The sequence below is a fragment of the Aquarana catesbeiana genome, linkage group LG02 (genome assembly GCF_042186555.1).
Source record: "Aquarana catesbeiana isolate 2022-GZ linkage group LG02, ASM4218655v1, whole genome shotgun sequence".
Lineage (NCBI taxonomy): Eukaryota > Metazoa > Chordata > Amphibia > Anura > Ranidae > Aquarana > Aquarana catesbeiana.
The window spans coordinates 691,966,720-691,990,911 of NC_133325.1; the positions used below are offsets into that span (position 1 = coordinate 691,966,720).

The 24,192-nt window shown below is 40.4% G+C and overlaps 1 protein-coding gene across 17 annotated transcripts in view; it reads right to left on the bottom strand.

Annotated features, from left to right (window-relative positions):
* The window catches only part of MYO18A (myosin XVIIIA), a 498,725-nt gene that overhangs the window by 36,334 nt on the left and 438,199 nt on the right, over positions 1 to 24,192 (bottom strand). For 14 of the 17 annotated variants that reach the window (XM_073616822.1, XM_073616820.1, XM_073616823.1 and 11 more), the window contains 4 exons: positions 17,330 to 17,467; positions 15,845 to 16,030; positions 12,555 to 12,694; positions 12,016 to 12,060 (listed from right to left, as the gene is read on the bottom strand). In XM_073616822.1, the coding sequence (XP_073472923.1) occupies positions 12,016 to 12,060; positions 12,555 to 12,694; positions 15,845 to 16,030; positions 17,330 to 17,467 (509 nt within the window). The remainder of the gene's footprint in view (positions 1 to 12,015; positions 12,061 to 12,554; positions 12,695 to 15,844; positions 16,031 to 17,329; positions 17,468 to 24,192) is intronic. The other 3 variants (XM_073616821.1, XM_073616818.1, XM_073616810.1) reach the window with 1 other exon arrangement.

Sequence of the window (24,192 nt, forward strand, 5' to 3'; positions counted from 1 at the left end):
ACACTAGAACCCCTCTAAATTCCTATGAAGCTTTCAACTTTATGAAAGCTGGTACTTGAACAATACTAAAGCAAGTGAACCCTGATCCATATATGACAGCAGGTTTTCTACTTTACCTATACATTTTTCAATCCCTAATTAAAAGATAATGGTCCCACACCCTGGCACCAGGGATGCAGGTTTATCTGCTATAACTCACTCTGAATTTAACCCCCTATGTGTTTTAAAGTAGCTATAAAGTCTAAACATTGCATTAAGGTAGAAAATGTTAGGGCATCAGTATGGCCCCTCCCTTTTACTTGTCTGAGCCCTCATTCGATCCAGTGCTGTGCCTGTCTGCAGCTCGTCTCTACTCACTTCCTGGTCTCTTGGGCTTTGCTTGGGGCTGAGTCCTGCTATCTGTGTCAATAAATGCAGACAGGCTCGGGAGCGATTCTGCACGAGTGCCCCCATAGAAAGTGGCTTTCTATGGGGGCACTTCGTGGATGGAGGTGAGGAACCAGGAGCGCCGGGTGCTTTGAGCAATTCCATTGCTCAAAGCAGGCAAGTATAAACTTGTTTGGTATTTAAAATCACTTTCAATTTTACCTGAATGTTAGTTAGGCTGATAGCTAAAACAGAGCAGGCCTTTATAATTTCCTAGATTTAAGCATCAGAAACAACTCACTGTTAATGAGGTTACCTCTTGCACACCAGCATTGTTGCTGATCCATTAGTGATTTGGATGTATGGCCATTTCTTTTCTTAGTTTTGTGTAGCGTAAGGAACGTAAAATGTTGCTTTCCTATCTATTTTTGTCTCAGCAATAGTGGTCAATAGGGCAGATTGAATCACCTCAAACTGCATTAAAGTTCACATGGGTTCTAATCCCCCCCCCCCATCCAATAAAAGATTGAAAAGCTTTGGCTACACATATTATAAAGCAATATAGGGAAAATTATGGGCACAGATAACAAATGCATTAATGGCAAGAACCTTAACATATGCCACAAAGCAGTGATTCTGGCTCGTTCCTTTCAATTCACCTTAAAAACATAAAAGCTTCATCAAGCATACAGGTACAGTGAATACTGTAATACAAATGTGCAATAGAATTCACAGTTCTGTATTGTTCTGCTATCTCCCACAGCGCCTTGTTGCATTTAAAATCTACTTGTGTCATTATGACAGCTTGGTAAAGGTTTAGGATCAAATGGGAATGCCAATTGCGGTGCCGACGGACTCACTCAAGCAGCTGCTTGCAAACCTGAAAGCAGCAAGGGTAATTTAAACCGACTCGCCTGTTACAATAATTTAAAATCAATAAATATTTCAGCATTTCTGGCCTGACGTCCGTATTGGAGATGACTAGAGCAGAAGGCTGGGCGGCAGGTTAGGCTTTAAGAGAGAGTGGATATTTCAGCCAAGGCAGCGTTACATAATATTTAGTGATGCTCTGTAAAGAAAACTAATTTGCAGCACTGAGTGTATTAAAAGGCTGCTGTCACGGCAATGTGTCATCAGCTGAACTCTTCATCCTCACGCCGGCAGCTGGTGCAATTCATCAGAGAGATTGCTTTACAGGCGAATTTATGAAAAAAATTTACAAAAATGACAAGAGCATTCTAAATAAAAGATGATCTTAAAATGATTTTCACACCTTGGTGCAGTCAATTTTTTCTATATAAATTAAAAAATAAAAACGTGAAACACTTTGTGTTGTCATTTTTTGCTCATTTAATATCCAGAGCCACTGATAAGGCCAAGCCTCAAAGTCAAAATCAGAGACCTGACAAGTTGCCCCAAAACTGGGTGTGCAGAAGCTATAAGAATCACTCACTATAATCTAAGATCTTTCAGAGTAGCTCCTTCTCAGAGGTTCTGAGAAAGAAAACAAGCAAGTTGTTTCAACTTAGGTTATGTAAATTCCACCAAAAGAAAACATGAAACATCCAGTGGACACAGTTTAAAGTCACCTCATGGTCGTAGAGGACAATTCACAAGACCAAACTGCAAGGTAGATCTTGCAGCTGAAAACCTCTGGGCATAGGACACCACCAAGAAACAAAGTCCGCTGATGTCCATCAAAAGACTTCCCCACTTGCTTTCTAACATCCAGGACTCCTAAGAAATTTTGAGAGTGGAACAGGAATATGGATCCTATTAGATTTGAGCCTGGCCAGAGAGTAAAGGTGGGCTCTCCGGCCACCAATCCATGCTGGAAAACCGCGACTGGTGAGTGGTTCTGACCTTTGTGTGTGTCCAACTGTTTGATGTTAAATCCTCAAAACATATGTAATGAAAATCTAGTGTTCAAAGTTAAAGATATTGATTGGAAAAGATGGAAATGTGATTTCATAACTGGTGACCTCAAGATATAAGCTATAGCCACAACTAGACTATCAATCTTGGTTAGACTTTAGAGCTTTTTATTTTCATTATTTTTTAAAAAGAATGCTGTTTTAACAACTAGAACGTGAATAAGTTTGCTTTAGGGTTCTAAAACAGAAATGGTTTATCCAACACCATCTCTCTAATAAATGATGTTAACTGAGCAATCTAAAACTCTGCCACTCTTGACAGAGTTTATTTAAGTTAAAAATGTTTGTTTGTTTCAGAAGGTTTATAAAGCGTCCAGAAAAAAGAAGGTACACGTGGGAAAAAATAGTCCTGTATCTGTTTCAAAAATAATAACTGTCCCCTGCAGTGAGTGAGGAAAGTGATGGCAGCTAAAGAATTGGCCTTATTTAACGACTTTCTCCTTGGAGATGAATAACAATTTGATGGACCAAGTAAACAGTGTGTTTAAAGTAAGTATGGGGAACCAAAGGCCATAATCACTTCCCATTTGACTTACACCTACACAGGGACCTAGCAAACTTGTAAATCTGCTTGACATATGTAGCTGTACTATAAATTGCCGCCTCCTCCCGGCACACAGAAACATCCGTCAGCCGCCCCTCCTTCCTCCCACCCTGGCATACCGCTGATCTGATTTCCAACACCGCTGTGGAGATTTGCTAAATCCATTCCCTGCTTTCCTAAAGCAGTTTCTGGTGACACTGTCTGAATATAGAGTGGCCTCCTGCTCTCATTATGTGTGGAGGGAACGACAACTGTGGCTGCACCGCTAGTAAATGGAAATAATTTTTTTCCTGCTTGGCTGGGTAATAGTATAAACAGCAACACCACCTCTCCTCACCCCTTAACCCTCTTGTGTCTTCCTCTCTTCCTCACATCCTTCCTTTCTATCTTCAACTGAGGCAGCCAAGAGCTCTCATGGGAGAATGGGACAAACTCTGCTCAAATTGAAAGCATGCCTGAAAACGGTTACATGGCATTAGCGGCAATCAACAATTTACTCCATGGTATTAAGCTTTTTTTCTGTCTAGAGACACGAGGCATATTGTAACCTTTATCTTTTGACTAGTAACTCATTACTATAAATTTTTGAGTAACATAAATGTACAAATTTCGAGTAAAATAAGTTTACAATTAAAGGAAACTCATACTCCCAGGACATTAAAAACTGACAAAGTTTGCCAGAACAAGTAACATTGTAATACAATAAAGGCATTAACATTTGTGCATCAGCTACAGAAAAAACACTAAAGTTCAAAGTCATTTGAGTGACCACTGAAGGACTGATAGATATTTCGGTGAAGGTTTAAAGTGACTAATTTTTTTTCTAAAATAACGAACATTATTTTTTCCTGCTCTATAGAAGTGGTTTTGCATGGAGCAGCCCAGGACCTTCTCTTCTTGGGTCAACTGCTGACGCTCTAGGTACCTCCTTATCTTGGTGCATCACCATAAGAAACTGCTTAAATTGGGGGTGCATTTGCAGGCTCGCTCTGAAGCCAGGCTGTGTGCATTTATAGTGCATACAACCTGGCTCAGCCCTGCCCTCCACTCCCTCCTCACAGGATTTGACAGCCAGCAGCAGGAGCCAATAGCTATCACTGCTCTCACTTAAGACAGGAAGAGAGAGCAGGGCTGCTACACTCGGGCACAGCGCTGGATTGAGATAGGGCTCAGGTAAGTATTTAGAAGGTGAAGAAGCGATATAACCAATGGGACATTTTTTAACCTAATGCAAGGAAAGCATGAGGGTAAAGATTTCCTGCCTTTAGAAACACTTTAACTAAACCTATGATCCACATACAAACTACTATCAATCAAAGGCTTTTGGAGCTCCTACATGCTAAAAGTTGAAGAACAAAATATTTACTACACAGAAAATTAGGGCTTGTAAAACTACTCTGCCCTGAACACACGAGCAGATTTTCCGTCGGAAAAAACTTGGATGTTTTTTCCGATGGAATTCCATTCAAGCTTGCCTTGCATACACACGGTCACACAGAAGTTCTCTGAACTTTTGACCGTCAAGAACGCGGTGACATACAACACTATGACGAGCCGAGAAAATGAAGTTCAATGCTTCCGAGCATGCGTAGAATTGTTTCCGAGCATGCGTAGGAATTTTGCGTGTCGGAATTTGTACAGACGATCGCATTTTCGGATAGGAACTTTTCCCGACCAAAAAATAGAGAACATGCTCTCAGTCTTTTGCTGGCTGGAATTCCGCCAGCAAAAGACCGATTGAGCATACACACGGTTGCATTTTCCGACAAAAGGCTCTCATCAGAGTTTTGCTGGCGGAATTTCCGATCGTGTGTACGCGGCATTAACTTTTCTTTTTTTTTTTATTTTCACGTTTTGTCTACTGTTATGTAAAAGGGGAAAGTCTTCATAAAGCCTAACTCCAGCTAGACCATTTTCTTTTCAAACTGCTGATAGAAAGGAAATGGGTTAGAACTTTTGTCAGGTTTCTGCTATGGCCTGTATCTCTGTTGGGCAAATTTTAAGTCAGTTACTTCCTACCACATTGAGACCAGGACATGAAATAAGGGAAAAATTGTGTAGCAGGCACAGGAAGATGCACAAACATAATATAATCCATAGAGGTTTTAATGAAAGTGGTTGGTTAAGCCACTTTCACATGTTCATACCATCTCCTCTGTGTTGTAATCCTGTGAGCCCCTGTGTGAGTGATTTATAAAAAAAAAAGCCTGCTATACCTCATTTCAGAGATCTTCTCAGTGATCACATGAGTGGCTGGCTTTCTTTTCTCCCAGTCCGGTAGATGCAGCGGGCAGCGCCGACATGCCCCCCGCTGACATCACTCGGGAGAGGAGAGAGAGAGAGAGAGAGAGAGAGAGAGAGAGAGAGAGAGAGAGCCAGCTGATTATGTGATAGTTGAGAAGACCTGTGAAATGAGGTATAGCAGGCTTTTGTTTTATAAATCACTCACACAGGGGCACACAGGATTACAACACGGGGGGGGGATGGTATGAAGATGTGAAAGTTATTTGAGCAGCAGTAGTTGAGGGGGCAGGCACTGTCACAAGCTGACAGGTAGAAAGGGGAGGGGGAGAGAGCACAGAGGACACAGATAGCAGGCTGCGGATGATGGAGGCACGCACGGATGACTCCGGTGACTCCGGCTGCTGAGCCCTGATATATCGGAGTCAGCACAGGGGGGGGTGGGGTTATAGCCAGGCAGGATCAGCCAGGTATTTTAGGTGATACAGGGGGCCAAATGACACAGCACAAGCACTGTGCTGTATAACATGCTTTAAAGGATCTTTTTTTTGGGTTAAACACTTTAAGGAAGAATTTTTATTGTCATTTTGGCTGGAGCAGGCCCATTAACAGGTGATACATCGGATTGAGTTTCAGAGTTTCTAGCATCAACTTTTTAATGTATAGTAAACATTCTGCGCTACCCCCAGTGGTGATAAAACAGTGTGAAAAAATAAAATGTGAAAATCCGTTTAAAAGTGATACATGAAGACACAAAAAAATGCAGGTATGTGAAACACAAATAGTCCTGGGTGCTGCAACTTAAAACCTTGAACATGAGGTTTACACAATATAAAGAAAAAAATCAGTGCGCTGCCCAGATTTGAACAGGATTAATATTGTGAATATAGGTGGATATAAATATAGTTCATATAGGAACTAGTTAGTATTATGAATCCAAGGCCGATCAGCTGAGAGAGTGGTGACGTCAGGTCCTCTGGCTCCGCCCTCCGCGGAGCCAGAGGACCTGACGTCACCACTCTCTCAGCTGATCAGCTTCGGCCTCGGCTGTGGTTTTTAATTGCAACTGTGTTTGCCCTGCCAATGCTTTGGATGTCAGTTGGCCGTTCATGGATTAAAGCATTTTAAAACTATTGCACAATGAAGCGCTTCTTTTTCTTTTAAAATATACCATCCCCTGCTATGAGCGGTCTTGTCGGAGCAGTGAATAGAGAAGATTGTTCCCGATTGCTGCCTCTGAAATTTGAACTTCTGACGTGGAGGGAATTCTGTCTCTGCTCAAAGATCAGCTGTTCCTGATACCGGCGTGAACCTGTTCAAGCCCGCATGATCTCTGTAATAGGGATCCATCAATTCCGGTAAGCAGCCCCCTTTACTACTTTTACACTGTCTTAGAAGATACAGAGAAGATTTAGTGAAGACAACATCGCTTGTAATGAGGAATTGCACCTCTGATTCATAATACTAACTAGTTCCTATATGAACTATATTTATATCCACCTATATTCACAATATTAATCCTATTCAAATCTGGGTAGCGCACTGATTTTTTCTTTATATAGTATCAACTTTTGTTGACTACTCAGCAAATGAACAAGGGGTATCAACATCAACCACAGCAAGAAGCCGTCTCTGCGGACTAAAAATCTATTCACTGGCTCTAAACTACTAAAGAAGAGTCATTTTCCTAACCTATTGTCACATTTAATACCAAAGCGGTCCCCATGTGAATTTTTTGTTTTTAATCCTCCAGAACTTGATTGGCTATTTGAAGTGAACACTGTGGAGAGAGAAGAATGCCTCTTTTATTGGCTCCATTTTGTTTGGCAGCAGTTCTAAAAACAAATGTTTTCAGAAAATGTGCCATAAAAAAACACAAGATAAAATGAGAATTCATGAGCACTCTCCCTTAGTTCATATTAAGTTCTACTAAATTATGTTCTGCAAGAATTTAAAGTGGGAATGCACTGGAAGAACCATGATGCATACAGGTTTCATTCCTGCCGCATTCTTCATTGTTGCAATGCTGATGCATCTACAGTTAGCCATCTACACTTATGCTCATCATAATCACATAGGTATCCAATTTAACAAGACACGCAGACAGCAAACAATATGTGATCTGTGTCTCAGCCACTCAGACTGAACAAGCTGATCACTTCCAGAGTCACTGCCTCCGGTCAGTGAAGTCAGATTAACCACATGCCGACCGCCTAACGCAGATATACTGCGGCAGAATGGCACGGGCAGGCAAAATCACGTACCTGGTACGTGATTGCTTGCCGCAGGCGGGGGGTCCGATCGGTCGGCTTCTGACTGGGAGCATTCAGAGGTGAGGGGGAGGCATCCATTCGTGCCCCCTCCCCTCGCGATCGCTCCCAGCCAATGAGATTCTTCTCCTGCCTCTGTATAGTACACAGAGTTCCGGCACTTAGGAAAGAAGACATCCGAGTGATGGTAGAACATGCCAGGCATACTTTACACCCCCCGATCCCCCCCTAATCACCCCTCCCCCCCCCCGGTCACACTGACACCAAGCAGTTTTTTTTTTTCTGATTACTGCATTGGTGTCAGTTTGTGACAGTTAGTGTGGTAGGGCAGTTAGTATTAGCCCCCTTTAGGTCTAGGGTACCCCCCTAACCCCCCCAATAAAGTTTTAACCCCTTGATCACCCCCCGTCGCCAGTGTCGCTAAGCGATCGTTTTTCTGATTGCTGTATTAGTGTCACTGGTGACGCTAGTTAGGGATGTAAATATTTAGGTTCGCCGTCAGCGTTTTATAGCGTCAGGGACCCCCATATACTACCTAATAAAGGTTTTAACCCCTTGAATGCCCCCAAGTTAACCCTTTCACCAGTGATCACCATATAACTGTTACGGGTGACGCTGGTTAGTTAGTTTATTTTTTATAGTGTCAGGGCACCCGCCATTTATTACCTAATAAAGGTTTAGCCCCCTGATCGCCCGGCGGTGATATGCGTTGCCCCAGGCAGCGTCAGATTAGCGCCAGTACCGCTAACACCCACGCATGCACCATACACCTCCCTTAGTGGTATAGTATCTGAACGGATCAATATCTGATCCGATCAGATCTATACTAGCGTCCCCAGCAGTTTAGGGTTCCCAAAAACGCAGTGTTAGCGGGATCAGCCCAGATACCTGCTAGCACCTGCGTTTTGCCCCTCCGCCCAGCCCACCCAAGTGCAGTATCGATCGATCACTGTCACTTACAAAACACTAAATGCATTACTGTAGCATTCGCAGAGTCAGGCCTGATCCCTACGATCGCTAACAGTTTTTTTGGTAGCGTTTTGGTGAACTGGCAAGCACCAGCCCCAGGCAGCGCCAGGTTAGTGCCAGTAGCGATAACACCCACGCACGCACCGTACACCTCCCTTAGTGGTATAGTATCTGAACGGATCAATATCTGATCCGATCAGATCTGTACTAGCGTCCCCAGCAGTTTAGGGTTCCCAAAAACGCAGTGTTAGCGGGATCAGCCCAGATACCTGATAGCACCTGCGTTTTGCCCCTCCGCCCAGCCCACCCAAGTGCAGTATCGATTGATCACTGACGCTTAAAAAACACTAAACGCATAACTGCAGCGTTCGCAGAGTCAGGCCTGATCCCTGCGATCGCTAACAGTTTTTTTGGTAGCGTTTTGGTGAACTGGCAAGCACCAGTGGCCTAGTACACCCCGGTCGTAGTCAAACCAGCACTGCAGTAATACTTGGTGATGTGGCGAGTCCCATAAGTGCAGTTCAAGCTGGTGAGGTGGCAAGCACAAGTAGTGTCCCGCTGCCACCAAGAAGAAGACAAACACAGGCCCGTCGTGCCCATAATGCCCTTCCTGCTGCATTCGCCAATCCTAATTGGGAACCCACCACTTCTGCAGCACCCGTACTTCCCCCATTCACATCCCCAACCAAATGCAGTCGGCTGCATGAGAGGCATTTTCTTTATGTCCTCCCGAATACCCCTACCCAACGAACCCCCCCAAAAAAGATGTCGTGTCTGCAGCTAGCGCGGATATAGGCGTGACACCTGCTATTATTGTCCCTCCTGTCCTGACAATCCTGGTCTTAGCATTGGTGAATGTTTTGAACGCTACCATTCACTAGTTGAGTATTAGCGTAGGGTACAGCATTGCACAGACTAGGCGCACTTTCACAGGGTCTCCCAAGATGCCATAGCATTTTGAGAGACCCGAACCTGAAACCTGTTACAGCTATAAAAGTTACAGTTTCAAAAAAAAGTGTAAAAAAAAAAAAAAAAAAAAAAAACACCACAAAAAAAAAAATATAAAATAAAAAAAAACAGCTGTCGTTTTATTGTTCTCTCTCTCTCTATTCTCTCTCTATTGTTCTGCTCTTTTTTACTGTATTCTATTCTGCAATGTTTTATTGTTATTATGTTTTATCATGTTTGCTTTTCAGGTATGCAATTTTTTATACTTTACTGTTTACTGTGCTTTATTGTTAACCATTTTTTTGTCTTCAGGTACGCCATTCACGACTGAGTGGTTATACCAGAATGATGCCTGCAGGTGAAATTACACCCCAAAATACATTCTGTTGCTTCTCCTGAGTACGGGGATACCACATGTGTGAGACTTTTTGGGAGCCTAGCCTCGTACGGGACCCCAAAAACCAAGCACCGCCTTCAGGCTTTCTAAGGGCGTAAATTTTTGATTTCACTCTTCACTGCCTATCACAGTTTCGGAGGCCATGGAATGCCCAGGTGGCACAACCCCCCCCAAATGACCCCATTTTGGAAAGTAGACACCCCAAGCTATTTGCTGAGAGGTATAGTGAGTATTTTGCAGACGTCACTTTTGTCACAAAGTTTTGAAAATTGAAAATTTTTCTTGTCTTTCTTCATTTTCAAAAACAAATGAGAGCTGCAAAATACTCACCATGCCTCTCAGCAAATAGCTTGGGGTGTCTACTTTCCAAAATAGGCTCTAAAAAAGTCCCACACATGTGGTATCCCCATACTCAGGAGAAGCAGCTAAACGTATTTTGGGGTGCAATTCCACATATGCCCATGGCCTGTGTGAGCAATATATCATTTAGTGACAACTTTGTGCAAAAAAAAAAAAAAAAAAAAGAAAGTGTCACTTTCCCGCAACTTGTGTCAAAATATAAAATATTCCATGGACTCAACATGCCTCAAAGCAAATAGCTTGGGGTGTCTACTTTCCAAAATGGGGTCATTGGGGGGGGGGGGTGTGCCATCTGGGCATTTTATGGCCTTCAAAACTGTGATAGGTAGTGAGTAAAATAAAAAATTTACGCCCTTAGAAATAGATTGGTTTTTCGGGGCCCCGTACACGGCTAGGCTCACAAAAAGTCCCATCTCCGTACTCAGGAGAAGCAGCTGAATATATTTTGGGGTGCAATTCCACACAGCCCATGGCCTGTGTGAGCAATATATCATTTAGTGACAACTTTTTGTAATTTTTTTTTTTTTTGTCATTATTCAATCACTTGGGACAAAAAAAAATAATATTCAATGGGCTCAACATGCCTCTGAGCAATTTACTTGGGGTGTCTACTTTCCAAAATGGGGTTATTTGGTGGGTTTTCGTACCGCCCTGCCATTTTAGCACCTCAAGAAATGACATAGGCAGTCATAAACTAAAAGCTGTGTAAATTCCAGAAAATGTCCCCTAGTTTGTAGACGCTATAACTTTTGCGCAAACCAATATACGCTTATTGACATTTTTTTTTACCAAAGACATGTGGCCGAATACATTTTGGCCTAAATGTATGACTAAAATTGAGTTTATTGGATTTTTTTTATAACAAAAAGTAGAAAATATCATTTTTTTTCAAAATTTTCGGTCTTTTTCCGTTTATAGCGCAAAAAATAAGAACCGCAGAGGTGATCAAATACCATCAAAAGAAAGCTATTTGTGGGAAGAAAAGGACCCAAATTTTGTTTGGGTACAGCATTGCATGACCACGCAATTAGCAGTTAAAGCGACGCAGTGCCAAATTGTAAAAAGTGCTCTGGTCAGGAAGGGGGTAAATCCTTCCGGGACTGAAGTGGTTAAGACTGCATTTACAAACCTACTGGAAAATAAATCTACAGATAGACACAGGGTCAGTAACTAATATTTGTACTATTCCCAATATGACATATTTGTCTAAGTTAAAGAATGTATTTTTTCTCATCAACAAATCCAAAACTATAGAGAGGGGTGCCTTTAGGGCTTGTTCACACCATATAGTGTGTCCGAGCATGCACTTTTTTTTTTTGCATGTTCCTGTGCGTTTAGGGCAGCCCATTCATTTCAATGGGCTGCCCTACATCTATGAAATGCACATACATTAAACAGGCACAACTTTTTCCATTGCACTAAAATGCAGAACCATGTGTTTTGGCAGCTGGCACACACGTTTGCGAGATGCAATGGGGCGCCATTAAAAATGAATGGCACCCATGTGCATCTGTATAAGGCAGAGTGTTTTCATGCAGTGCAAGAAAATGTATGACTTTGCGCGTCTTCCCACACTGAATCAGCCCTCACTGCAGCAGACATAATACAGAGGGATTTAGCTAACCTATATTAACATTATGATTCAATGAATGGACAGCAGACTGCACAGGTATAGCCTGCCTCACTGTGTAAAAAGAAGCAATTCCACAGGACAATCAACAAGTTACAACCTTTTTATATTATATTGTAAATTGCTGTAAGAATAAATAGGTTAGGAAGTTTAAATACTTTTGAGAAAAAAGAAACCTTCATAACATAGTCAATGGGATTAACAAAACAGACATGCACTTGTCTGGGTGAGAGAGGAACCATGCAGTTATATAAGGGATCTTTCCAGGGAAGGTAATTGAAAGGGGAGTTATTGTTGCTTAATGCATGCTGAAGTTAAGGGCAATTTAAAATCATAACTTAACACCATGTCCTCACTTTTTATTCTTGCGTTTATGATACTTGGTCACCATGTCCTGTAGACTGAAAACATGGAAATAAAATAAAACATGAGAGAGTGTCAGATGAAAAAAGAAAAGTAACATGAATAATGGAGTAACGGGCCCCGTTTATCAAAGTGTGAGATGTATTGTTCAGACAGGTCATGCAGCCCACCATCAACCATACAAATTCTCCTTTTTGTTTTCCTATACTGCAAAGGGAAAACATGACTGTACTTTGTTGGACACAGGCTGACTGATGCAATGTTCTCTCAGCTGTCACTTTTATAACTAAAGTCCAATGTTTTTGAGATTCAATGGATGTCTCCACAGCCAGTCACTTCTGGGATAAGTCTGCTGTTTAACCCAAAGTGATGAAATCTAGGAAAACTGTTACTGGGGCCCAAAAGTGTTGGTAAATGTGGCTGAATATGCTTCAAACAAACCAGATAATACAACATTAGGGCTAAATTTCTGTTATTACTAAAGAAAATGCAATTATAGCAACCACCATAAGAGAGTCAAAAGGTCCTATACCTGTTAATGAGGTCTTCATTATCATCACTCTCCATCTCGTCTTCTATGGCGGCTTGAAGATCCCCAATGCGCTTAAAAGCAAGTTTCAGATCTGATTGCAAACTCTGATTTGCAGCTTCCAAGCTCTCCAGATCCATTTCCTACAGAAATATGAAACTTTTCAGTGTTACCATATACAGTAGCCTGTAAAGACTGAACAAAGCAGTATACATTAACCAGTAGTGTCTTTAGCCCTTTTCGATGCACAAGCCAATATGAGTTCAACACAAACATTTGCATGGAGGAAAGTAATGTGAAGTTAGGGAATACATATGATCTAAAGTTGTATGGACTGATATACTGTAAATACAAGAAAAGCTATAGAATTTAAAAATAAACATTATGAAAATCATTGCAGCTTATTAAAGATGCAAAAAAATTGTATACCCAAATATGATCTATACATACAGCATTTCATACAAGTGAGTACATCCCTCACATTTTTGTAAATATTTTATTATATCTTTTCATGTGACAACATGAAAAGATATATGAAGACATGAAGAACTGACACTTTGCTGCAATGTAAAGTAGTGGGTGTATAGCTTGTATAACAGTGTAAATTTGATGTCCCCTCAAAATAACTCAACACACAGCCATCAATGTCTAAACCGATGGCAACAAAAGTGAGTACACCCCTAAGTGAAAATGTCCAAATTGGGCCCAATTAGCCATTTTCCCTCCCCGTGTCATTTGACCTGTTACAAGGTCTCAGATGTGAATGGGAAGCAGGTGTCTTAAATTTGGTGTTTTTTCTCTTACTCTCTGATACTGGTCACTGGAAGTTCAACATGGCACCTCATGGCAAAGAACTCTCTGAGGATCTGAAAAAAAGAATTGTTGCTCAACATAAAGATGGCCTAGGCTATAAAGATTGCCAAGACCCTGAAACTGAGCTGCAGCACGGTGGCCAAGACCATACAGCAGTTTAATAGGACAGGTTCCACTCAGAACAGGCCTCACCATGGTCAACCAAAGAAGTTGAGTACACATGCTCAGTATCCAAAGGTGGCTTTGGGAAAAAGACATATGAGTGCTGCCAGCATTGTTGCAGAGGCTGAAGGGGTGGGGGGTAAGCCTGTCAGTGCTCAGACCATACGCCGCACACTGCATCAAATTGGTCTGCATGACTGTTGTCCCAGAAGGAAGCCTCTTCTAAAGATGATGCACAAGAAAGCCTGCAAACAGTTTGCTGAAGACCAGCAGACTAAGGACATGGATTACTGGAACCATGTCATGTGGTCTGATGAGACCAAGATAAACTTATTTGGTTCAGATGGTGTCAAGCGTGTGTGGCGGCAACCAGGTGAGGAGTACAAAGACAAGTGTGTCTTGCCTACAGTCAAGCATGGTGGTGGGAGTGTCATGGTCTGGGGCTGCATGAGTGCTGCCGGCACGGGGGAGCTACAGCTCATTGAGGGAACCATGAATGCCAACATGTACTGTGACATACTGAAGCAGAGCATGATCCCCTCCCTTCGGCCGTGGGGCAGTATTCCAACATAACAACCCCAAACACACCTCCAAGATGACCACTGCCTTGCTAAAGAAGTTGAGGGTAAAGGTGACTGACTGGCCAAGCATGTATCCAGACCTAAACCCTATTGAGCATGTGTGGGGCATCCTCAAACAGAAGGTGGAGGAGCGCAAGGTCTCTAACATCCACCAGCTCTGCGATGTCGTCATGGAGGAGTGGAAGAGAACTCCAGTGGCAACTTGTGAAGCTCTGGTGAACTCCTTGCCCAAAAGGGTTAAGGCAGTGCTGGAAGATAATGGTGGCCACACAAAATGTTGACACTTTGGGCACAATTTGAACATTTTTCCTTAGGGGTGTACTCACTTTTGCTGCCAGCGGTTTAGACATTAATGGCTGTGTGTTGAGTTATTTTGAGGGGACAGCAAATGTACACTGTTATACAAGCTGTACACTCACTACTTGACAGTGTAGCAAAGTGTAATTTCTTCAGTGTTGTCGTATATATATATATATATATATATATATATATATATATATATATATATATATATATATATATATACACACACACATGAAAAGATATAATAAAATAATTACAAAAATGTGAGGGCTGTACTCACTTTTGTGATAGTGTGTGTGTGTGTGTATATATATATATATATATATATATATATACACACACACATATACAGTATCACAAAAGTGATTACAGCCCTCACATTTTTGTAATTATTTTATTATATCTTTTCATGTGTGTGTGTATGTATATATATATATATATATATATATATATATATATATATACATACATACATACATACATACACACATACATACATACATACATACACACACACACACACAAACACAGTAGTTGATAGTGCTTGTAAAATGCTAGATTCCACTCTATTACAGTAGTAAATAATGTACACTGTGTATGTTTCTGTAACATAATATTGTCAAATACCTTTGGTATAGCGCTGCTCTGTGCTCAGCTGACCTCCCGCTGCTCTCCTCCTCTACGCAGGGAATCTCGGCCTCCCTCTGCGGTTGCTCGAAGCGGGGAAGAGAGCTCTGGCAGGTCACGGAAGCGCCGAGCGGCGCTATAGGAAGGTATTTGACACAATTATATTACAGAAACATACACAGTTTACATCATATAATAGAGTGAATACTAGCATCTTACAAGCAATTTTACTCAATTCTACTGGGGATTCCTGACAGGCAGGGAGGGAGAGGGGGAGAGAGAGAACAGCACATGAGATAAGACCTACCCCAAAAATAAGCTCCACTGTGTCTTTAGCTGCCAAAATGAATATAAGACCTGGGCTTATTTTTGGGGAAACACGGGGTATAATATTATAATATATATATATATATATATATATATATATATATATATATATATACATATATATATATATATATATATATACATATATACATATATATATATATATATATATATATATATATATATATATATATATATATATATATACACACACACACACACACACACACACACACACACACATATTTATATTTAGGTATTTATTAATTTTTTTAATACCAGGTCAACATCAACAAGTGAAATGATTGAAGTAACCCGCAGCACCACACTAACATCCCTCAAATTGTTAATAGGTATTTAATTGGTTCACAAAGCAAGGGCCTCAACAGTGTTTATGCCACAGGTTCACTATTAGCAGAAGTAGTCCTAAATGGCAAAAGTATAATAAATCTATACTGTGGCAAAACACCTATAAATTACCAGTTCATGTCTTTTGCGGCTGGCTTCAGCCTCTTTTTTGGCCAGTTCTCCCATCTCCTCTTTCGTGTCCCTGATCTGTCGCTGTATCCTTTTATTTTGCTCCTTTTCACGGTTCTCTGCAGCGGCTCGCTGATCTCGCTCTTCTGTCAGCTTTTCTATGTTTTCTTTTAACCGGGCAACCAAACTCTGTAGGAGGAACAGCATGAAACTGTGACTGGAGTACTCTATCTTGATTTAGAAAACTATTACACATACAAAAAAAATACGGTATTTGAGTTTTCTTTTAAAGTGGACCTGGAGTTAAGAAAAAACAAACACAAAAAAGTTGGTAACATCTAGAAATAATAATTGCGTCTAAGCAGTACACTGAAACCTATCTACCTTTTTCTGGAATGCCACCTGAAAACACCTTGAACTTCACATCTGTATATCTTCGGTGTGAGCTCATCACAGCTGTCTCTAACTGCTAGTCTTATCAAAAAACTTGGACTAAGATTTTGTGATGTCACTGCTGTGATGCTCAATGTTCACTTTGCTGGAGAAGAAGCTATACCTGATGGCATGCAGTGCAAGATATCCTTTCTTATGCTTCATTCATTCTGTAGACTGTTTTCTGCACCTCTCCAGCTTCTTCTTGAATATTCCCTTACCGCCTATCAGGGGGCAGCTATGACATAGGAAAGCAAAGCCCTGGCTCTATCAAGATGTCTGACTCTACACAGAGACACAGTGCTAAACAAGGCATGGTAAGTCAGTATTACAGAGATCAGCTGCAGAAAGCTTATAGAAAATATTGGCGATTAGTCTTTTGTTTTCTGCTTGCCTTTTTTGGGCAGAGCTTCCATGGTCCACTTTAAGTCTCGAAGTCTTACTTTGCAAATTTTGATTTTTCTTTATATTTGGTGTAGAATATAAAATTCTACAAAATCAAAAAATGTGAGATACATTTTATGAAGCATTAAGGAAATCTATTTTTTCTGCTGTTTTGTAGCACTAGGAAGGTACTGCTCATTACAAGCTTTAAAGAAGTCCTTTACATAGAACCAAGGAAGGAGCACATGTTTATTATAATTTATGCTAGGGTAAGACATTACACCATGAAGTTATTTCTTTAATTTTCTTATCTCATTGTTCAATGAATGTCAAAATTAGGTACAGATTTAACTGACCTTAAAATACAGTTACCCAGGTTTAAATAAGATCCTGCACTGCCTTTCCTCGCTACACTCTACCCAAAATGAAATTAACAGTACTGGATGTCTAGTATTTGTACAATGGTCCTTTAATAGCACCTGTGCTGCATGTGATCCACGTTTAGAACTCAACTGGTACTGCACTTGGGGGTTATTAAATCTCTACAATATATGTTATTCATGGTAATACCAGAACATATGGATCAACTGAGCACAGGTGCATACAAAGCATACTAACATAGCAATAGATGCAATGAAATCATTCACGGAAGAGGTCAGGGACTCTTCTTACCTCCATGCGCTTCACTTGAGTTCTCTCAAATTCTAGCCGTGTTTCCAGTTCTCGAATTTTGGCCTCTTGTCTGCTTACTACAGATTTATCCACCATAGACTGCTCCAGGAACTCCAGCTGACTCTGCAAGCCTTGTAACTGTACAATGAGAAACATGTGTCACTGAAACTACCAAACAAGTAATGAAATGCTGCCATTACACAGAATTTATAACCCCCTGAATGATATTTAAAGTAGTATTTGCATTGTTCTGTTTTTGAAGAACAAACATAAATAGAGATTGCATTTACAGGCTCCCGTGACAATTGTCCTAAATTGATCTGCATTTCTTGCTTATTAGCTTTACTGAACAGGAAAGATTCTGATCTTATTATGCAAATATTCATATAACATAGGAGTGAATCATCTTTTGTGTTTGGTAAAATTCAGTGGTCAGCCATCACTAGTCACACGAAGATCAATGGGCAGATAACCAAATTACAATGGGGTTGATAGTACATCCCTATGCATCAAGTATTTATTTTGTAAAAGAGGCAGCTACATGGAAGATGTTAAATATGACTACTTATGGATGGAGGCAACACAAGAAGACTACCTGTTACTTTTAAATAAAGGGTAACAGAAATGGATAGAAGAACATGAGAAAGACTTTTCAGAAGATGACCAGAAAAAAAGGTTATTGTCTTCTATACCGCCACTTCCCTTCGCACTGTACAAAGCATAACACACATTATAGCTACATGGAAAAAGTTGAATAAGAACCTAAAATTGGACAGCTAACCATATAAAACACAATGAGTGAAAATCATTTTTTTTTTGCTGGGTATCAGACAGAACAGGAAGTAAACAGAAATCTCCCATCCCAAACAGGGACACTGGCATTAAGAAAATCAACTGGTCTAATAGAGCCTAGAAGGGGTAAAAACTTTGTCATCTTTTCGCTACCATCGGGAGAAAATTGCCTTCAGGCACAAGCCAGATTACAAATCAGAAAGCGAGGAGAAACTGCCTCAATAGGGCACACAGATATCTTACAAAAAACATTTGCAGGTCATCGCAACAAGGTAAAACAATGTACTGCTATCAGTAAGCGGAATCATTCATTATAACTGGTGCCCTCATAAAATTTTCTATGTCAAATTATCTACACCCTAGTAGAAAGGGATCAAAATATTCAGATTAAAATACAGCAAGTCCTATGCAATGTAACTATCTGCTAACAGGTTACCCAGAAATGGCAGTGGTTTTGTCCTTTAGCACGGTTAACACCCTCAACCAAAGGCAGATATGTTTGTCTTAATAAGACGCTTTGCAAGGACATAGACTAGAATGGATGAAATGATATGAGACCAGAGAAAAATATAAGAGAAGTGAGAAATACACACCATCAGAACATGTTATGAAAGAACGAGGATTGTCAAAGATAGAAGTTTTGAGACAAGTATAACGAATGAGCAATATAAACTGGAATGAAAAACTTACCTAATGTTTCTTCGCTTTCATGACCCTACAAGGCTACACTTATGATAAAAGATGCTTAATGTGCTAGATGTCTGCAACCAAAGAGGCTTCTATTTTCCATGAAAAGGCTCTGTCGTGGCAAAGCTAGTTAACTGAAGCCTTTCAATATGAGTCCTTGATGCCAGGCAGGAGTGGAAGTAACAATAAATACAAGAGGAGATAACAGAGTCAAGGAAAAGGATTATTGAAAGTGAAAACGATGGCGAAAACAAAATAAAAAAAAAAAAAAAGGAGAAGAGGCAGCCATAGAAAAGATAGAGGAAACCAGAGAGAGTGCAAAAAAGTCATATGAAGTCAGAAAAAACAAAAGGGATTTGGAAGAGGTCAGGGTACAGTGAAAACTTCAGTAAAGGCAAAGACGAGAAGAGGTAGGAAGCATTAAAAAAAAATGCAATTTAGAAAACAGAAAATGAGTAGGATAGGCATCTTGGTACAGGGAATCCTACCCAAAATAGACAGCAACTCCGTAGGCCAACTAAACCTAACTAATATGGCTGGCAGGACAAATAATTCCCTTTCCTAATGGTTCACACCCAAAACAATGCAGGTGTTTTTCTGAGTTAATGTGAATTGCAAAGATTTTGAAAGAACCCTCAACGTGCCACCATGAAAAACTGCAGCCTGGACTATTTTTGATAATGTAGCACACAGCAACACAATGCACAGAGTACTCACATCTGTGTGATGTGGTGGGCTATTGTACAGGTGTATGTTTTTTAACCACTTGCCTACTGGGCACATATACCCCCTTCCTTTTTTCAAACAAATAAAACTTTCTTTTGGTGGTATTTAATCCTCACTAGGTTTTGTATTTTTGCTAAACAAACAAAAAAAGACCAAAAATTTTGAAAAAAACCCCCCCAAAAAAAACAGTTTTCATAGTTTTTTTTATGAAATTTTGCAAACAAGTAATTTTTCTCCTTCACTGATGTGCGCTGATTAGGCTGCACTGATGAGGCGGCACTGATAGGTGGCACTGATTAACAGTACTGATGGGCACTGGTAGGTGGCACTGATTAGCAGCACTGGTGGGACCATTGTCCCTTTTACAGAAGCCGGTAATCAGCGTTATTTTTTTTCCACTCACGCTGTCAGCGTGAGGAAAAAAAAACAAAAAAAACCCCCATAACTGGCTTCTGTTTCATTGGCTGACAGCTAATCACGTAGTGAAGGGCCGTGATCGACCCTCTACTCCGATCTATGATTAGCCAAGTCCATGTACACCCTCCTGGCATTTTAAGCCTGTGCTGTAGCCGTCTTTCGGTTATAGCACCGGCACCAAGTAGTTAATAAATATGTGCATTGGGATGAGATTAAGAAAGGCTGGCAAATCACATCAGCATGCGTGTACAGTGTTTTACCATACATTGTGGTTGCTGTGTAAATGAGCTTCTGTGTGTTTTTAATTGCTTCCCACCCGAGTCATTGTAAAATGACAGGCGGGAACCCCATTGTTCTGGGAGGGCGTGATATGATGGCCTCCTGAGAAACGAACCGCATTTGGGCGCGATCTGTCACTCGATGTGTCCACCGGACACATCAGCTGACTGATCAGTGTACTGGCCAACTGCCAGTACCATGTGATCACTGTGACCAATCACAGCAGATAACATGACAGGTGTAAACGGTTGAATATGTGCATTGGGCTGTAATTAAGAAAGGATGGCAACTCATACATTGTGGTTGTGGTGCAAATGAGCTCTTTGGGGTTTTAATTGCTTCACGGCCTCCCAAGAACGGGCCGTGTGCCTGCGTGATCTGTCACCAGCTATGCCCACTGCCGGTATCATATGATCGCTGTGACCAATCACAGCAGACCACATGACAGTTGTAAACAATCAATGGCTTCCTTTCATGCCATTCAATGTATACAATTGTGCTAGCTGTGATTGGTCACAGTGATCACATGGTACAGACACGGCCAATCACAGCCCATTTGTACCATGTAATTAGCTGTAGCCAATCACAGCTAATCACAACAATACACAGTCATTCAGTAAAAATATTTGCTTATAGCAGTGAAATTCATGTAAAAAAATAAATCCTGATCAACTCCTCAGAGTGGAACAGTGTTTATATGGTAACACTGTATTGCTCTGGTCACAGTATGTAAGAAAAACATGAAAAATAAAAATATTAAAAAAAATATTTTATTTTTTTACAGAATGTCACCATTCGGTGTCCCTGGCCACTGCCACACCAGTTATATGATGACGCTGTACAGCACTGGTGACTGTATGTAAAGAATGTTTTAAAAATGTGAAAAAACACTTTTTTTAAAAAAAAAATTCCAAAAAATTGTGACTCGCCATGCCTCTTACTAAATATCTCATGTGGTCTACGTTCCAAAAAGGTAATTTGGGGGGTATTTGTACTGTCCCTGCGTTATTGGGTCAGTACATCAGGATTGATCGATTTTCAGATATATATACCATAGTTTGTGGACGCTAAAACTCTCCTATAGACTAAATACTATACACTGATTTGGGTTATTTTCACCAAAAAATGTAGCAGAATACATTTTGGCCTAAATTTATGAAGAAAGATTATTTATTTTCAAAATATTTTAACCAAAATGAAGAAAAACGTGTTGCTTTGAAAATTTTGGCCTTTTTTCTTTTATTTAGCAAAAAATAACAAAACCCAGTGGTGATTAAATGCCACTAAAAGAAAGCTCTATTTGTGTGAAAAAAATGACAAAAACCTTATATGGGTAGAGCGTTGCAGGACCGCGCAGTTGTCATGCAAAGTGCGACAGTACTGAAAGCTGAAAATTGTCCTGGGCAGTAAGGGAATAAAAGTGCCCAGTATTGAAGTGCTTAAACAAATTTCAGATAGTTCTCAAAGAGAAGAAAAGGTGCTACTCACCAACACAGTGCATTAGTATGTAGATGAAAGTGGCCTCAGCCAGCATCACTCCAGCCATGCCCCCCTGACATGTTCTGCCCCGCTCACTGGGGCTTGGTGACCTCTGTGACACATGTCAGGGGGCGTGGCTGGAGCAGTGCTAGCTGAGGCCACATTCATCTACATATCAATGCATTGGTGAGTGGCGCCTTTTCTTCTCTTTGATAATGCATTTAGACCTCTGAATGGTGCACTGACGCCAGCTCCCTTCACTGCAACCGGCGGGGAGACCTATGTCTCAGCTTAGAGCCGCACTGCAAGTTTCATTTGGATTTCAGATAGATTACAAAACGTTAGCATGGATATTAGGAAGCTGAATGACACTCTTTTCATATGACAATTCAAAATGATGCAAGGAGAAAAACAAAAGATTAAGAATGTACATGAAAATCAGAAAGAAGGGTTCAGATAGGAAGGAATAATGTACAGAAAAGACAAAAAGAAAAATCTATAAAATATTGACTCTTTCTTCAAGTCTACATTAATCCACCACTGAAGAAGTGTCTCCCCCTCCAGCCCCTTCCCTTCCAGGATATTGATTGGGAATTACTTAATGCGCTTTATTTACTTAGTTTCACTAACATGGCTCTTAATTACCAATGACAAATGTATTAAATGAAAGAACTGCAGACAGGAACCTTAGAGGGGTTGGAAAAGGTCATGGAGTGATTTCGTCTCTGTGTCATCTTATAAATGGGACATATAAATAAACTTCTGGAAAATAATGGTTTAACAACCTGAAATATGTCCAGAAAAGAAGCATTCTAGCGTAGTAGTGTATGGCCTGGACAGGCTAATCAAGCAGTAATGTTGCACAAATAACACTAAATGAAAAAAAAAAAAACAACACTTCCCATTCCAACACCACATACAGTTGTGCTCAAAAGTTTGCATACCCTGGCAGAAATTGTGAAATTTTGGCATTAATATTAAAAATATGACTGATCATGATGCCAAAAAAACTATTTTATAGCAATCACATGAAGCCATTTATTATTACATAGTTTTTTGGATCCTTTTCAAATCATAACAACACAAGTCACCCAAATGGCCCTGATAAAAAGTTTACATACCCTGGAATGTTTGGCCCTGGTACAGACACAGAAGGTGGCACACACAGGTTAAAATGGCAATTAAAGGTCAATTTCCCACATTTGTGGCTTTTTAAATCACAATTAGTGTCTGTATATAAATAGTCAATGAGTTTGTTACCTCTCACATGGATGCACTAAGCAGGCTAGACACTGAGCCATGAGGAGGTAGAAAAGAACAGTCAAAAGACCTGCGTAACAAGGTAATGAAACTTTACAAAGATGGAAAAGGATATAAAAAGATATCCAAAGCCTTCAATATGCCAGTCAGTACTGTTTAATCACTTATTAAAAAGTGGAAAAATAGGGGCTCTTTTGATACCAAGCAAAGGTCAGGTAGACCAAGAAAGATTGCAGCCACAACTGGCAGAAGAATTGCTCAGGATACAAAGAAAAACCCACAGGTAACCGCAGGAGAAATACAGGCTGCTCTCCAAAAAGACGGTGTGGTTGTTTTTAAGAAGAACAATTCGATATGTGAACAAAAAAGAGCTGCATGGTTGAGCTGCCAGAAGGAAGCCTTTACTGCGCCAATACCACAAAAAAGCCAATAAGGCATGTCAAGGTGTTGCATATTGTAACCAGGCTTTTTTGTGGAACTTGTACAGTAAAGGTTTCTTTCTGGCAACTTGACCACACAGCTCTTTTTTGTTCAAGTATCATTGTATTGTGCTCTTTTAAAACAACCACACCATCTTTTTCCAGAGCAGCCTGCATTTCTCCTGAGGTTACCTGTGGGCTTTTCTTTGTATCCCAAACAGTTCCTGTGGCAGTTGTGGCTGAAATCTTTCTTGATCTAACTGACCTTGACTTGGTATCAAGAGATCCCCACATTTTCCACTTTTTATTAAGTGACTGAACATTACTGACTGGCATATTCAAGGCTTTGGATATCTTTTTATATCCTTTTCCATCTTTGTAAAGTTTCATTTCCTTGTTGCACAGGTCTTTTGACTGTTCTTTTCTACCTCCCCATGGCTCAGTGTCTAGCCTGCTTAGTGCATCCATGTCAGAACTAACAAACTCATTGACTATTTATACACAGACACTAATTGTGATTAGTGTGAAAAGCCAGTGTGAAATTGTGAAAAGCCACAAATGTGGGAAATTAACCTTTAATTGCCATTTCAATCTGCGAGTGTCACCTTCTGTGGCTATACCAAGGCCAAACATTCCAGGGAATGTAAACTTTTTATCAGGGCCATTTGGGTGATTTCTGTTATGATTACGACTTAAAAAGGATCTAAAAAACAATGTGATAATAAATGGCTTCATGTGATTGCTATCTTTAAATAAAAAGACAGTTTTTTGGCATTAACAGTCATATTTTCAATATTAATGCCA